General features: G+C 42.6%; 1 protein-coding gene across 18 annotated transcripts in view; it reads left to right on the forward strand.

Annotated features, from left to right (window-relative positions):
• The window catches only part of CELF2 (CUGBP Elav-like family member 2), a 688,411-nt gene that overhangs the window by 61,530 nt on the left and 610,564 nt on the right, over nt 1–16,317 (forward strand). For 3 of the 18 annotated variants that reach the window (XM_068276075.1, XM_068276081.1, XM_068276086.1), the window contains exon 1: nt 15,248–15,531. The exons of 14 other annotated variants lie outside the window; for them this stretch is intronic. In XM_068276075.1, the coding sequence (XP_068132176.1) occupies nt 15,458–15,531 (74 nt within the window). In that variant the 5' untranslated portion in view covers nt 15,248–15,457. Of the gene's footprint in view, nt 1–15,247; nt 15,532–16,317 lie in introns of those variants that run through there. One more of the 18 variants, XM_068276084.1, reaches the window with a different exon arrangement.

The following is a 16,317-nucleotide window of genomic DNA, read 5'->3' on the forward strand; positions in this document are numbered from 1 at the left end:
TCTGAAGAAGGCTTATTAGCAGAAACTATTTTTCTTTTAAGCCAATAAATGGTATCATCCTGATTCAAAACTCTCTGCTTTCGCTGATGGCTAAGAGTGTACAATGCTCTACTGCTACAGGAAAGTGGAAGGATGCCAAACCAAACATGCTAGCATAGAGGTAGTAACAGCTCAGGTGTCCTTTAAAGTGACAGTTTAGCAATGAAAGGGAAGCAAACAGCATTTTTATTCCTGCAGTTCTCGTAGATGGTAGCAGCTGAAGGACAGAAAATGAGCCAGGAAAGAGTTAACTGAAGCAGACAAGAAATCACTGCTAGCTAGGAAAAAAAGAGAAACATAAATTAGGGTTAGATAAAGTAATTAACAACTGCTGGGGTCAGTGTCAAAGCTGTAAAAGAGGTAAAGAAACTAGCAGAGCTCACTGATGTTTGTGAATGCCTGCATTAAAACTCAGCGGAACTTAGTTCTATCTGCTTTGTAATGTAAATCTCTGGTATTTCTCACATCATCTCTATGTCCATCATACAGAGGAATGGATTATCAGGTGACAGTTATGATTGATCCTGATTGTTATAACACACCAGTAAATGTGAGAGAGAGAAGCAGGGATTGGGGAACTCTGGAATTCAGCTATTAGTGCAGAGCAGGGCGCTGGCTGGCTGCGCTGCGGGACCAGAAGAGATGATTTACTTTGACATATGACCTCTTCTCCCTCCAAGTCATGCCGCCCTTCTTATCTTATCTGATTTTATCGCCCTAAGCCGTGGCCTTTCTGGCCTTCCCAGAAATCCGGCCCTGCTAGAGAGTAGTGGGTTGGAGACATTAGAGAAGAAGACATAGGGGTTAGCGGATGAGACAGTAAATTTCCAATGTTATCTATAGCAAATTATAGGTGTTTGAAAGTTTCCAGGCTCGAAGCATGACAGACTGGCTGTGTAAGAGTGTTCTAAAGGAAAGGTGATGCTCGTGAGAATTCCTGAATGTGGGAGTAAGAGGAGTTGAATATATTAGAGGACAAGAAAGTTTCCTGGGAGGAGCGAAGCTTCCAGATGGGATGGTATCTGGAGATAATAATGAAATATAAAGAGGCGACAATTTATGTAGAGCTTTGTATGATAGGATATTACTACTGACCCCTATACTCATGACAGATTGTTGCCAAAAATAACTATAAACAGTGATTTTGGGTGATGTTAATACAAAGTGTGTACAGAGCTTCAGAATGCCTCAACTTTTGTATTTATATTCGGCACTGGATCGTGGAGAACTTGCCACAATTCTGCAGGACAGGAGTGGAGCATCACAGGGCACAGTAGAAGGCAGCCCATCATAGGAGACCTGAGGCCCCTGCAGAGCATGAGGCCCCAAGCCGCTGCTTGGGTGGCTTGTACCCTAGCAGTGGCCTCATGCTGATCGGCATAAGGTCCTTGGAGTGTGGTTTGCAGGAGATCGCACTTGCCAATGCCCGTGCGTCCCTGCTTGGACGGCGGAGCTCCACCATCAGGCCCCCAGCGGCATCTAATTACTCTGTACAGCACTGCGATCTAAGGCAGTGCTGTACTGGGGACAGCCGTGTGACACGGCTGTCCCCTCCAGAGGCAGGGAAGTGATCGGCTGTCATAAGCTGAAGCCTATGACAGCCGATCACGCTGATTGGCTGGCGGGGGGAGGGAGGGGGGAATTAGAAAAATAAACAAACAATGTTTCATGGAATGGACATGGAATCAAAATAGGAAGTATTGTTTTTTTTAGTCAGGTCTGCACATAACATTTATTCAAGGTGTCGAGTTGAGAAAATCAGCTAATTTGTATTTAGTCCACCCTCCTAACTACATGAATCAACACAAAACAATTAAATAGGATCTATTTAGAACCACTCCGCCATTAGAAACTATTTTTTAAAAGGTTTATGTTTAGGGCAGCAGTTTCTGTAGCTTTTGCAGAAGTCACAGAGTCCCTTTGGCTACAGAGTTCAAAGAACATCTAAGGACCATGACAAAATATGTTTAAAAATGTACGCCGACTTCCAAAATACTTTGCTGTTATATTCATTTTGAAATATCTCCTGTCAGAAGTGCTGGGGGGGGGGGGGGGGGTGTAGGGGTGTAAGTGTAGCAAGTAAAATGTTTTACTTTTAAGAGTTGTTTTGTCACATTGGTGACAGTGCTGAGGAAAAAGGATCCATTGATTCTGTAGTCTCACTTCTTATATTTGCATTTCTTCAAAGGTCTCTACAGAATCTTTTGTTTCATGCTGTGCTCCAACTGTAGATGGATTAATTCCGTTTAGCCAATGAGGGCCATTTATAAATGCAAGATCATTTTTTTTTTTATGTTTTTGCTTTACCAACAATTTATTTATTTCCACCTAACTCCCAATAGAAACATAAGATTGGAAGGGGAAAATGTTTACACTGGTTTTGTACACATTCGTTAGTTTTCCTTCAGTTCAGTTCTTTCGCATAACTGCAGATGATCAGTGAGGTACTAGAAATGGCCAGTAAATTAACTCTATCAAAGTGGTGCTATATATTAGTATTTTTTAGCATATCGGACATTACTGATCTTGAATTTCTCATTTCACTGGTCTGTTGACCAATCTTGTTGGAAATACCTATGCAATAAGTCCAATGTATCAATGCACCTGTCCATATGTGTGTGGACAACTTGTAGGTATATTAAAGGGAATCTGAGCACCTCTCATGGTCATGCCTTTAAGCCAGACGACTTCCAACAAAGTCGTGCTATGACCCCTCTGGAGGAGCCTCTTACAATGGCCATGCGTGTCACTTCCTCTTCCTGCTTCATTCAGTGATGCATTTCTCTAACAGAGAAGACAGGGGTGACCCGGAAGTTATAACATAGCCAAGATGGTAGCAACAATTTTTAAATTAAAACTGAACGAAAACTATTTGGTGTAGAATTGTGATTCAGGCATTAAATGAAAGAGGAGAGCACAAGCTACAGAAAGGTATGCATCTTTAAGTACTTTGCAACACTGGTCAGAGTCTTAAAGGCATGCCCATGAGAGGTGCTCTGAGTCCCTTTAATGCATTGTACCAAATTTTAAAGCAGCAGTGTAATTATGGACATGTGGTGTAGCTAAGGAGCTATGGGCCCCAGTGCAAGTTTTACATTGGGCCCTTCCAAGCACTCTATACATAACAATTGATACGGCGCACCAAAACTTGCCAAGGACAACACAGTGACAAAGGTGCAAGAAGGGAATGGGGAACAGTTTGTTAATGAGTCAATACACCTACTACTACTACTATGTAAGGCATCTGTGGAAGATTATTACCAGCACAGGACCAATAAAGAAATAATACGGTGGCTGAGGAAGGGCTCCTCGTGGCCCCTCTAGATCAAGGGCCCTGGTGCAGTTGCAACCTCTGCACCACCTATTGCTACACCACTGCACATGAGGTTTTTCTATTCTGTGCTGTAGCAGGTTTTGGCTATATTAAATGCATCTACTTTTCCATCTGCAGTGTGACTTGGGACATGGCATCTATTGATAATACAGTACCAGATATTATTGTCCCTTATAGGTTCCTCTGATGTAAGAGATTCAGCCCTGCAGAATGATTGCCATGATAAAAGTAACTTCAAGATTCAGGTTAAGAACGAACCTACAGTCCCTATCTCGTTTGTTAACAGGGGACTACCTGTACATTCATATGCATTTGGTCCACACAACAAACCTTTCCTGAGTAGTTCTGTAAGCCCAGTAAAAAGAATAAGAGTACAACTGAAGCACAAGTTTTGTCCTTAAGTCTAATACTATCAACAATGCACTCAGTATGGGTGGTAACACTGGAGATCCAGATGAGTGCTCTCACACTACTGAAATTGTGGAGGTATATAATTTGTACTTGTAGTATTCCAGCATCCAAGCATCAATTATCCGTCCTGAGTTGCTTTATTTTCACTCATTTTAAATCTGGATTTATTTTTTTACATTATCTTTATACTTCCACCATTGCCATAAGTTACATGATACGTCAAGGCCTTGATTTGGGAACAGAACACAAAGGTCAGGTTCTCTGGGCCAAAAATAACAAGCTTGCAGGGGCCAGCAGGGATGCAGGTCATCACTATGTGTAATGACCTTTAAAAGTATGATCCTTGTGTTCTATTATTTATGTAAAGGAGTTTATAAATTATTTCCATCTGCAAAGATTGTGGGGTGCAGGCCACGAAAATAAAGAACTAGAAAACAAATAATAGAGCTATTGCAAAACTAGCATTAAACTGTACCTCAGTTTATATAACAGCCTATTTATTAATGAAATTCAGATAATGCTGAATTAGTGAAATAATTACATGAACTGAAATAATGTGGTGGCTTATGATATCCTTCCCACATTTGATAATAGCTGTCTACACTAGCCATTTCCTTCATGATCAAGTGACAATCTCATTGCCGTGGGTGTCTACACCACCAATCATGCTTGCCAATGCTCTTTCTCCATTGGTCTTCATGTGAAAATCCACATTTCCTTTTAAAACTTAGCTTTTCTTAAAAACATTATTACATCATCATGTGTTATAAATGTATGTCCTGTGCATTTACACCTTAGGGCTTATATTTACATCATATGGAACCAATCCTATAGCATACTATGTAAATATGAACACTCGTGTTATTGGACAGGAATATAATGATGTCAATTGTATCTTTCTGAAAAGTCTGGCATAATGATTTTAGAATGTGAAATAATAAAGCCAGTTCTTTTCGAAACAACATAAGGATTTTGACCCGAGTGTCTAGCATGTCTAAGTTTCCTGTCAGGACATTGACCAAATGCAATAGAGTTTTTCTCCTGAGTTATCTCCTAGGAGATATTTTTCGTATTCTCTTTAAAAAAAAAAACTTTTCAGCATTTTACAATTGAAAAAGTACCCAAACGTGGAGGAAAATGTGTTATCAAATTTATTTTGAGTACTTTCTTGCTTGCTGGTGGTGTAAAAGGCATGTTATGACAAAGTTTTTAAAATATAAACTAAGAGAAAACTCATTAGAAAAAGTGAATTGCATATGGGCCAATTCATACTTCTCCATTCCTTAACCCTCTTGCTGACTATTGTAAAGACATTTTAATTGTAAACAAGCAATTGTAATAGTGTATGAACTGCAAAACTTCCTGATTTGTGTAATCAACCAATGAGACAAAAAGAAAGAAGAAAATTATGGGTATCTTCTACACTAATCCAATTTTTTTTGCCATGGTAGCCAGAAAGTTCACTTAAACAGTTATTAGGGCCTGATTCACAAAGCGGTGCTAACAGTTAGCACCGTGGTGAAAAGCCCTTTATCATGCCTAAACTCTGTTTAGGCATGATAAGTTTAGGTGTGATAAGTTTAGGTGTGATAAGTTTTTAGGCATGATAAGTTTAAGCACCAACTGGGTTAGAACCGCAGTGCACAGCTGATCAAAAGTTTTGCGGTAGCAAAGTCTGGTGCACTTTGCATAGAATTTAATGGCGCTGCTTTGCGTGCGGGACTTTGCAAGCGATCTAAACTTATCTAAACTTAGCATGCCTAAACTTATCATGCCTAAACTTATCATGCCTAAACTGAGTTTAGGCATGATAAAAATGGTTATCACGCCTAAAGTCTTTAACTGGGTTATCACCGCTTTGTGAATCGAGCCCTATGAGTTATAACTGAAGATAAAAGACATTAAATGTAATAAAATAATGTATTTGACACATAAACCCTTTTTTATTGTGTATATTAAAACCACTATGCCCTCACTCAAGGCTGGTTAAAAGAGCGTTTTCAGGTGCTCTAACTGGCTCTATTCCTCCTGTACAGTATTTCCTTTGTCCACTCTGTGTCATGCTTTAGCATTCTGCATTGTAATTCATCACATATAATGACTCACATCCACTCCTGAGTACAGAGCATACTGTCACAGACCTAAAGAGTGGTACAGCATATGCATGCTACACAGATATGCTGCGACTCTGGCATACTGTGAAGCAAGCCTTAAAGAAACCTGAGATTGAGAGAGTGCCTGAAGTGCTGGTAAATAATGATGTATACATTTCACTTGCTTATCTATTTTGTTTACTGTATCAATTCCTTCCACTCTTAAATTATAGCAAGTTTGCTTTAATCTGAAGGCAGAGTGAGGGCCCTTTTCCACCAGCGCGTTTGCGCTGGCTGAATCGCAAAAACGCAAACCGCTAGCGATTTTACAATCGCTACGGTTTGCTTTTTAACATGGGAATCGCGGTAGGTCATTTCCACTACCGCGATTCGTTTTTGCGGGGAACGCGAACGCGCGGCGGAGCGATAATTGCCGCGATTTTGCTATGCAGTGCATAGCATAGCAAAATCACGGCGGCGAACATCGGGGAATCGCCGGTAATTGCGATTCAGCAATCGCTAGCGTTCAGCGTGAACGCTAGCGATTGCAAGTGGAAAAGGGCCCTGAGCCATGAGGGGAGGGTGAATTCCCTCACAGTGCATTTGTTAACCCTGTGCATGAGATATAGCTCTCAGCAGCTGCAACTGCCTGTGTCCTGTGTCTCTGACTGAAGTGTCTGAAGAGAGCAGAGGAAATGTAACTTGTTATAAACATTTGTAATTGTCTGTGACACAACAGCTTTTCATACTTTTTTTTTTTCTTTCAGAGAAAAATACTCTGTAGTCTGATATGCAACAAAACAACTCTGGCTGTGCATTGAAGCAGATACCTCTTTTGAGAATGATTTGTTCCAATAGAGCTAAATCCTATACACAATGAATTAAAGCTTTTGCCTCTTATATTTAACATGAAAAATAGGATAATGTTTACACGGCTACATAGACATTATTTGTACATTGTATTTTTAGAACACTTTGGGCTTGATTCACTAAACCGTGATAAGTCATATCATGGCCGATATAATTTTCGTGCGAAAATTCGCGATTGCGTACAATAATTCGGGTTTGCACGCAAACACGAAAATGCGTGCGAAAACAGCCGTGATATGACTTTTCACGGTTTAGTGAATCAAGCCCTTGGTCTGATAGTGTTCCTTTATGATTGTACATTGGCATTTCTGGGTGACAACATGAAAGGCAGCCATAGGCAAATCTTGACAAAGGGTCGGTCCAATGGAACCCTTGTGTGTCATACTCCCATTTCCACCAGGGAGTGATTTAAATACAGGATGCAGGTGCAAAATGGGGTTAAACATGATTTGTGCAGGACTGAGGGCACAGCGATTTGGGGAGATGGATGAGTGACCTGAGCATTGTGTTTGCTCTCTATTTTTTCTCTTTGCACCACTTTGCCATCTCTCTTTCTTTCATAGGATAATTTCTCAATGTCTCTCTCTCCTTCATCCCTCTCTTCTTCTCCCTATACCTTTTCTCTCTATTGCTCTTCCTCTCCTTATCTATTGAGCACTTTCCTCTCTCTGTCCTTCTTGTAGTACCATTTTGTTTTCTCTTTCTTTGTCTCTCTCTCTCTCACCTGTTCTCTTTTTCTCTCTCTCTCGCTCTCTCTCTGCATCCCTTTGCTTTCTAGTCTCTTTCTCTCTTTCTCACTCTCTGTTTCTGCATCACATCTCGCTCACCACTGCCCATTCTATCTCTTCTCTCTCTGCACCATTTCTCATTTTTTTGTCTTCACTCGCTATACTTCTTCTTATGCATCACTTCCCTCTTTTTGCTTCTCATTCTGCACCACTTCTGTAAACCCTCCTTGTTCTCTTTCACAGCACTTCCCACTCTGCCAAAAATCCAGCCCTCTAACTCACCCCCACGCAGGAAACAGTACATTATTATTATAAGTTAGTATTTATATAGCAGCAACATCTTCTGCAGCACTCTCTAGAGTATATTGTCTTGTCACTTATCTGTCCCTCTAAGGGGCTCAGAATATAATCCCTGCCATAGTCATATGTCTGTATCTTGTAGTATATGTATCATAGTCTAGAGCAGGGGTCTCAAACTCAATTTACCTGGGGGCCGCAGGAGGCAAAGTCAGGATGAGGCTGGGCCGCATAAGGGATTTCACAAAAAAAGTCCTGAAATGTCATTATTAACAGTTTTAATTATTTCTTCTGAACATGAAGTGTCCTACCTTATAGTTCGCGTCAGTGCTCCCATTACAAGTAATCCACCGTGTCCCCGCCGCAAAACGAGGCCTGCAGAGCCCCCAAATCGCCCGGGGGGCCATCCGCCGGCATTTCCTGGAAGGGGCAGAGCTTTCAGCTTCAGCTCTGCTCCTCCTGACGTCAATCACTGCGGATCGCCGTCTCTGCCCGCCCCTCTCAATCTTCCTTCACAGAGAGGGGCGGGGAGAGGCGGCGATTGACGTCAGGAGGGGCAGAGCTACAGCTGGAAGCTCTGCCCCTCAGCACAGTCGTGGATGTTTGCCCGGGGGATTTGGGGGCTCTGCAGCCCTCGTTTAGCGGTGGGGATGCGGCGGATTACTTGGGAACTAAAAGGTAAAATAGTTCGCTTCCGTGTCTCTTTTGCTTTTGCCGGCGCGGGCCACAAAATATTGTACCGAGGTCCGCAAATGGCCCGCGGGCCACGAGTTTGAGACCCCTGGTCTAGAGCCAATGTAGGGGAAGCCAACTAACATATGTGTATGTTTTGGGGATGTTAGAGGAAAACCAACTACCTACTGTATTCTCTCATTTGATAGAATACAGTAGGTACAGCAGAAATTATTATTTTATTATATATAGCGCCGACATCGTACGCAGCGCTCTACAGAGTATATTGTCTTGCCACTTAACTGTCCCTCAGAAGGGCTCACAATTTAATCGCTACCATAGTCATATGTCTATATTGTGTAGTGTATGTAGTCATAGTCTAGGGCCAAGGGAAGCCAATAAACAAACTGTATGTTTTTGGGATGTGGGAGGAAACCCACGCAGACCAGGGGAGAACATACAAACTTTGTGCAGATAGTGCCCTGGCTGGGATTCAAACCAGGGACCCAGCGCTGCAAGGCGAGAGTACTATCCACTACACCACCAAGCTGCACATGGGGCATAATGAAGCTGTGACACAGGGAAGGTCACTAGAAAGCTGGGAAGCAGTGAGGAGGACACGTAATGGTTCCTAGTACTGGAGCATAGAAATTCTGATGGCAGTCCTGTATTTGTGGACCATGGAAAGGGTCCTTTAAGGCATGTTAAGTGAACCATCTGAAGCAGGCAGACTTTATTTGAAAGTTTTTCTTCTGAATGGGCAGTTTCTCTAAAAATAATATGTATATCGTTGTCTTAGTTGCTACGTAAAGGATATAAAGTATGTATGTTACAGTTTGAAGTGTACATGACGAAAAACCAACCAGATTCCTCCTACTAGCTTCATACATTTATATGAGGATACATGTCCACACTCCACAGTCAGGAAGATATCAAATCTTTTCATATTCTTCAAATCTTTCTAGATATCAGGTCATGTATGGAGAGGCAGCATCTTACATATCAGATCTGCCCTTGTCTGCTTGCAGGCTAACATAACTCGGTTAAATCAAATCCATTTGTTTCATAGGGAGACCCTGAAATGAGATTATCTCAATTATCCTATATATTAGCAGCTCTATAAGTATACATAAGTGAGATCAGGGCCTGATGTTTTGCTCTTTAAGGATTTATTTACATGAATATGTAGGTTCTATTTTCTTGGGAAACATACAGCTTCTTTCAAGTACGTGGCATTAACATCTTCTCTAGTGGATTGAAACAACTTCAAAGCATTTTAGGAGTAGACTTTTAAAAGATGAGTTTATATACACAGGTATATTTCTACCGTGCAACACTGAAAACATGGAAAAGTGAAATAGCAACATTTTTATTTACAAATATTTCCATTTCTAAAATATTCATCAAAACACATGTGATGTATAATACAATATTTTGCATGTACTGAGTGTTGCTCTGTGGATAAAGAAATCCCAACATACACACACCTTTAGGCTAAGTTCACAGTGGGGCATTGTTGTGTAATGTAACAAAGGCATTTTAAAGGACAACCGTAGCAAGCAGGATATGGAGGCTGCCATATTTATTTACTTTTACGCAATACCAGTAGTCAAACTCAGACTGTCCTGCTGATACTCTCGCTCTAATACTTTTAACCATAGACCCTGAACAAGCATGCAGCAGATCAGGTGTTTCTGACATTATTGTCAGATCTGACAAGATAAGCTGTATGCTTGTTTCTGGTATAATTCAGACACTACTGGAGCCAAATAGATCAGCAGGACTTTCAGGCAACTGGTATTGTTTAAAAAGATATAAACATGGCAGCCTCCATATTCTTCTCATGCCAATTGTCCTTTAATGCCGAATGTCACACTGCAATGGTATGCCAACACAGAGCATGCAGTGCATTACAGCATAATGCACGCATAACAGTGGCAGCAGCGAAACATACCTTTCATTGGCTTTACTGTATGCAACGCTCGCATAATGAACAATGCAACTTTTCTCCTCCATTGGGTTGCGTTCCTGTTTTCACAGGGAACACAACGCAGATCCCACTGTGAACCTAGCCTTATTTTTGAGCAAACAAACCAGTGTAAACTGCACTTTTTATGTTATTGGTAGAAACCAATTAAATATAAGATGGCAATCACTTTTACAGGTACACCTCTTAATTAAACTCCCATCTGTGTACAAATAAAAGCTTATCTCTAAATTGAAGGCTTATATATTGTTGAGTTCAGCTCAGTAGGCATCATAGCTGGCTGCTAGTATATATACTGTATGTTTTGTGCTAAAGTCACACATTGATCTACTTTATGGTTTTTTAGCATCTCAGCAGGCCAAATACACAATATCCATATTGCTGAGTAACATTATACTGTGCACTGTACACATTAAAGCAAACCCAAAGTGAAGTAAAAAGCAAAAAACAGAGACTCACCTAAGAAGAAGGAATCCTCTGGATTGTCCAGAGGCTTCCTGTGTCCTCCTCACCCCCACTCTGCCGCCGGCCAGGACACCCCTTTAATTTGCGGCCACACTCCCCTTCTTGCACAAGATTGGCTATACTGTGCCTGTGCCAGTACGTGCGCAGTAGCAGGAAGCCCCTTGTTCAGCTTATTGCGCATGTACAGCTGTACTTACGCATGCGCAGTGTGGTTATGCACATACATGGCAGGAAGCGCAGCCACGAGAGCATATCACACAAGCAGGGGCGTAACTAGAAATCCCCGGGCCCCACTGCAAAAAAAAAATCAGAAAGTAGCATGAAGCACTTAGAGATTGGAATCTCCGGCGGTGGATGGAGGTATTTATTTTATTTATTTATTTATTGTATTTATAAAGCGCCAACATATTACGCAGCGCTGGACAATAAATAGGGATACATACAATATTTAGGGGTGACATACAGCAAAATGACAATACCTGAATACAAGTAAGATCAGATCATGCAGCACAGTATGAGTACACGGTAATGCTTAGTCTGTCACTGGAGGGGAGCATGGAGATTAAGCAAGTTAGGTTCACTCAAGAGGCCTAGCATGGGTTCACAGTAACGGAGGTGCATGATCAGGTTGGACACAAAAGGAAGAGGACCCTGCCCAAAGGCTTACAATCTAAAGGGAGAGGTAGGGACACGAGAGGTAGGAGACCAGAGTTCAGCTGTGGGTTTAGAGCACTTGTGAGGGGTAGTAGGCCAGAGTGAAAAGGTGAGTTTTGAGGGCTTTCTTGAAGATGTTGAAGGAGTAGGCTTCCCTAATGTGTGGAGGTAGGGAGTTCCACAGTGTTGGAGCAGCTCTTGAGAAGTCCTGGAGGCGTGCATGGGACTGGGTGATGCGGGGGGCGGTTAGGCGAAGTTCATTGGAAGAGCGGAGTGAGCGGCTAGGTGTGTACCTCTGAGTAAGATCGGAAATGTAGGTTGGACAGGTTTTGTGGACAGATTTGTAGGTCAGACACAGTATCTTGAATCTGATTCTGGACTGGATAGGAAGCCAGTGGAGGGATTCAAGGAGGGGATCCGCCATGGTGGAGCGATGGGAGCAGTGGATAATTCTGGCTGCTGCATTCATGATGGACTGCAGTGGGGCTGTTCGGGTCATAGGGAGACCAGACAGCAGGGCATTGTAGTAGTCAAGGCGGGAAATTATGAGGGCATAGATAAGGAGTTTGGTGGTGGCAGAGGTCAGTTTGGTGGTGGCAGAGGTCATGGCAGAGGTATGTGTCCTGTCTGCCACCACTGCTGCCACTAATAATTGTAGGAGGGGGAGCACTGAAAGGAGAGCCCGAGGTGAGAAAGGAGGGGAATGTCCCCCCTCCCTCCCAATGTGCGGCCTCGCTTTCCTCTCATGTTGCGACCCCTCCTGCCCCCAAAAAGGCCCTGAGTGGGTCCTAGGGGGCCCCGGCCCCCCCGCGGGTGCAGGGGTTGCATCCTCTATTGTTATGCCCCTGCACACAAGCTCTTGTTGGATATGTTCAGTGGGTCCCTGCGTGGCAACAGTGAAACTATCCAGAGGCTCCCTTCTACCTAGGAAAGCTTTTGCTTTTATTTTACCTCATGTTCACTTTGAGGAAGGCTTCTCTGTAGAAAGCCACTAGGCTGTAGATGCAGACACTTAGCTCAGAGTAATGTCAGGTTGGAAAACCTTGTGTGAGAGAAATTGTTTCACCCAAGACAAGCTGGTGTCATAAACACAAACTTGCACCTATGCCTATCTTTTCCAGAGTCTTGATGGCCTAAGTACAGTGTTTATTTTATACTTATCTATTGACATAATAGAACTGGCTTAGAGCTCACATTTTTGAGTGGATTTTTAGCAAAGTGCGTGTGTGATATGCTAGTAGGACACTTAAGGCCTTCGTTCACATTGGGTGTGCTCAGGAACGTATTTAAGCGCATGATAAAAAACATATGCGCATTTCAGTGTGCTTTTTTTAAGTGGACCCATGCGTTTTACATGCACGTAAACACACTTGAATGCGTTTTTTGTTCAGCATGTTTTGCTTATTTGAAGTAGCAGTTGTCAATAAAGATTTGTATTCATTTGAAAAAAGTTTTGTTTTTTTCTAACTAGGTGTGAAAAACGCATCTCCAAAGCGCATTGCTATGCACTTGAATGCGCTACAAAACAGCACCCATACACTTGCATTGCTGTGCATTTCACAGTACAACACACAGAAATGCATAGCTGACAGTGGCACATTTTACTGCCGGTCAGCTGTTCTTTTTTTATCTGCTCAGAGCTCGCAGGCAGTAACAAATGTCCCACACCAGCAGTCACTACATGCATGTCCATCTGAGCGGGCAGCAGCCACTCCATGACATGCAACTTTCCACACTTCTATGCGGTTGCACAGACCAACCGGAAGGTGTTTGCTTCTATGTGAAAGATCCCTTTAAGAGAACCTAAGACAGGGATAGAAAAAAAATTATACATGCCTGGTGTTTCCCTGCCATCTTCCCGTACATCTCAGAAGTTGCACTTAGCCGCGAATGCGTGCTCTCCCGTCGTGGTTCTGTGGCTGGAAGCATTCTGCACCTGCTCAGTACCACTGCACAGATTCAGAACACTCCCAGCCATGGGAATGCAGCGAGGGAGCCCGCATGGCTGGGCTGCACATGAGCTGACTGAAGCCAAATAGCGGATTTACCAGGCCATCTAGCGAGGATTGAGGAAGCCTGGGAGGACGGCAAAAGAGCGATAGGCCTAAAGGTTGCTGGAGGAAGCCCCAGGTATGTATATATTTGTTTTCTTCCCCATCCCAGGTACATTTTAAAGGAAACTTTAACTGATAAAAAGGCCAGTTACTTACCTGGGGTTTCTTCCAGCCCCCTAAAGTCTTTCCGATCCCTTGTCCTCATCCTGCACTGCTCAGTTCCCCCAGGATGCCCCTCTGACTGCTGCATGCACGGCCCTGTGCCATGTGACTTTTCCAATGTGTTCCTGTGTCTGGGAGGGTTCTGCACTTGCACAGTAAGCAAACATTGCTCCTTCGCCGGTTTTGTGCATGCGCATTGGCCAGAGACTCCCAGCTTACAGAGGAGGACAGTGGAGGAATGGTGCTGGAAGGATTACTATTATTATGTCTATTATTATTACCACGTGCTACCCAAAGGGTATATGTATTGTTTGGCCACCAGTCAGCTGGGTGCAGGGCAAGCCAAATGATGTCTCACCCTGCTGCCGCTTAATCACAGCGGCATTAAATACTATCCACCCTCCAAGTTGTAACAACTCGGAGGGAGAAGTAATTTGGGGTCTGGCCAGATCCCTGAAATAGACTGTAGCTTACTACACCATCAAATGCTGTGCATCCAACTCCATGTGCCCAGATGACCTGATTCACCCAGGGAGTATATATATATATATATATATATATATATATATATATATATATATATATATATATATATATATATATATATATAATTCACCCAGGGGGTATATATATATATCAAGTAAGGCTACATTCACTGTGGTGTGTTGCGGTGCTGAGTAACAGCCGCACTGTAATATGCCTTTCCGCACTGTGGTGCACTACCTATGTGACATTCACTGTATGGCCAGTGCAGTGCAGTTTAAAGGTGTGCAGGCTTCCAACGCACTGCATCCAGTGTGTTACTGCATAGACAATGCATTTACAGTAATAGTGAAGCATACTTTTCATTGACTGTATGCTTTACTGTATGTGATGCAAAGCGCAGATAACGTGCTTTTTGTGACTTTCCGAATCTGTTACTGCTTTTACGGAAACGCAACATAACGCCCACTGTGAACCTAGCCTTAAGGTTTTTTAAGATGTTGTTAAAAACACCTTTTTTTCATAAAGGGCTATGCAGTTATTACAATGCTATTAAAAAACACTGCTATTCATTTCTATGTGCCTAAAGCCCTGTATGTTTGCATTGAGATGGACCTAAATATATAATCCAGATCATAGCTGCACATTTTAAAGAAATAGTTCATGTGCTGTCCTGTCACAAAACTTCTTGTAGCAGATGAATATTTCACACATAGGGTTAGCTGAGAAACTCTTGCTTATCCTCCACCATGTCATACACAACATACATCAAAATGAATGATGTGCTAGTGTCTAAGCCCTGAGTGTTTCACCCTCTTCTCTGTGCAGCATGGAGGAGGAAAGAAAGAAGCCGTTTGCATGTGTACACTTTTTTTACTGAGCCCATCCATACTTGTGTAATGAAGTGGAAGTAGTGTGACTGGGAGAGATGGATGCAGGGGTTAAATGAAGCTGCAGTAGGAAGGGAGCTCCGCCTCCCCTTTCAGCACCTGGTACTCTATAGACAGTTGCCTCAGCAGTAGATTTCAGAAGGGATTGGAGGAAAACAAGAGGGGGAGAGAATGTGACAACTGCCGGCTCTGGCTGCTGCCTTGGGGAGGCCTCCCGCACCTGTCCCTGCCTGTCTCTTGGCCAGCACTGTTGTTGAATCAGACAAGCAAAGAAACCTTCTTATTTGCCAGAGCAGAACGGCGTGCAGAAGCAAGAACATGACTTCTTCATTCAAGCTGGATTTTCTTCCCGATATGATGGTCGATAGCCGTTTGCTAGTTTCTGATAGAATGTAAGTACGGAGCCAGTTATGTGACACATCTACAACTGTGCCATGCTGCCACATTCATGCTACATTGTTCATGTGTGAGTGAGGACAGGGAGCCATCCTGTACTTCCCCCCAGGCTACAGAGTTTTTAGGGAGTGATTGGTGTTTTCAGCCTGTTACAAGTCAGGCATCTGCAATCACTGGCACATTTCTAATGATGTGTTGCTAATTTTCATAATATGCTGATGTGATAAGCAAGCAATGATGAGGGCTGAGATTTTTTTTATGATCCACTTTCTGTTTTCATGCTGTGGAATAGGGCATTAATCTTGTGCTATCACCACTGCCCTGAATAACAACACAATTCTTTAATATGCTCCAGGACTGCTTGAGATGATGCTTTGTGGATGCCAGGAATACAGTTTAATCAAATGCCATACAATTTTTTTTCCTCTTTCCACCTTATAATTGGCTATAGAGATAAAGATTAGGGCAATGCCTGCTATTAATGCTCAAGTCATTTGATATTTATAGAAAGCTGAAAATCACTGCAAGTTCCCCACTGTTCTCGAATGGGATGTGTGACTTTACTCCAAGTGACACTCGAAGCTGTGGTGTGGGATAGGATAAACTGGGGATTTGTGCTGGTATGTGACAGCCTTTTATTGTCACAAGAAGACACTGATCTCTCATTAATGTTTATGGGAATGAATATTTACATAACTCCTTTTAATTGTTTCCTGCTGGAGTGTCAATGTTGTTTCGAAAGTTGCTGTCCTGAAAAAACCATCTTTTCCAAGCCAAGTGAA

Source organism: Hyperolius riggenbachi, chromosome 3 (assembly GCF_040937935.1).
Source record: "Hyperolius riggenbachi isolate aHypRig1 chromosome 3, aHypRig1.pri, whole genome shotgun sequence".
Taxonomy (NCBI): Eukaryota; Metazoa; Chordata; class Amphibia; order Anura; family Hyperoliidae; genus Hyperolius; species Hyperolius riggenbachi.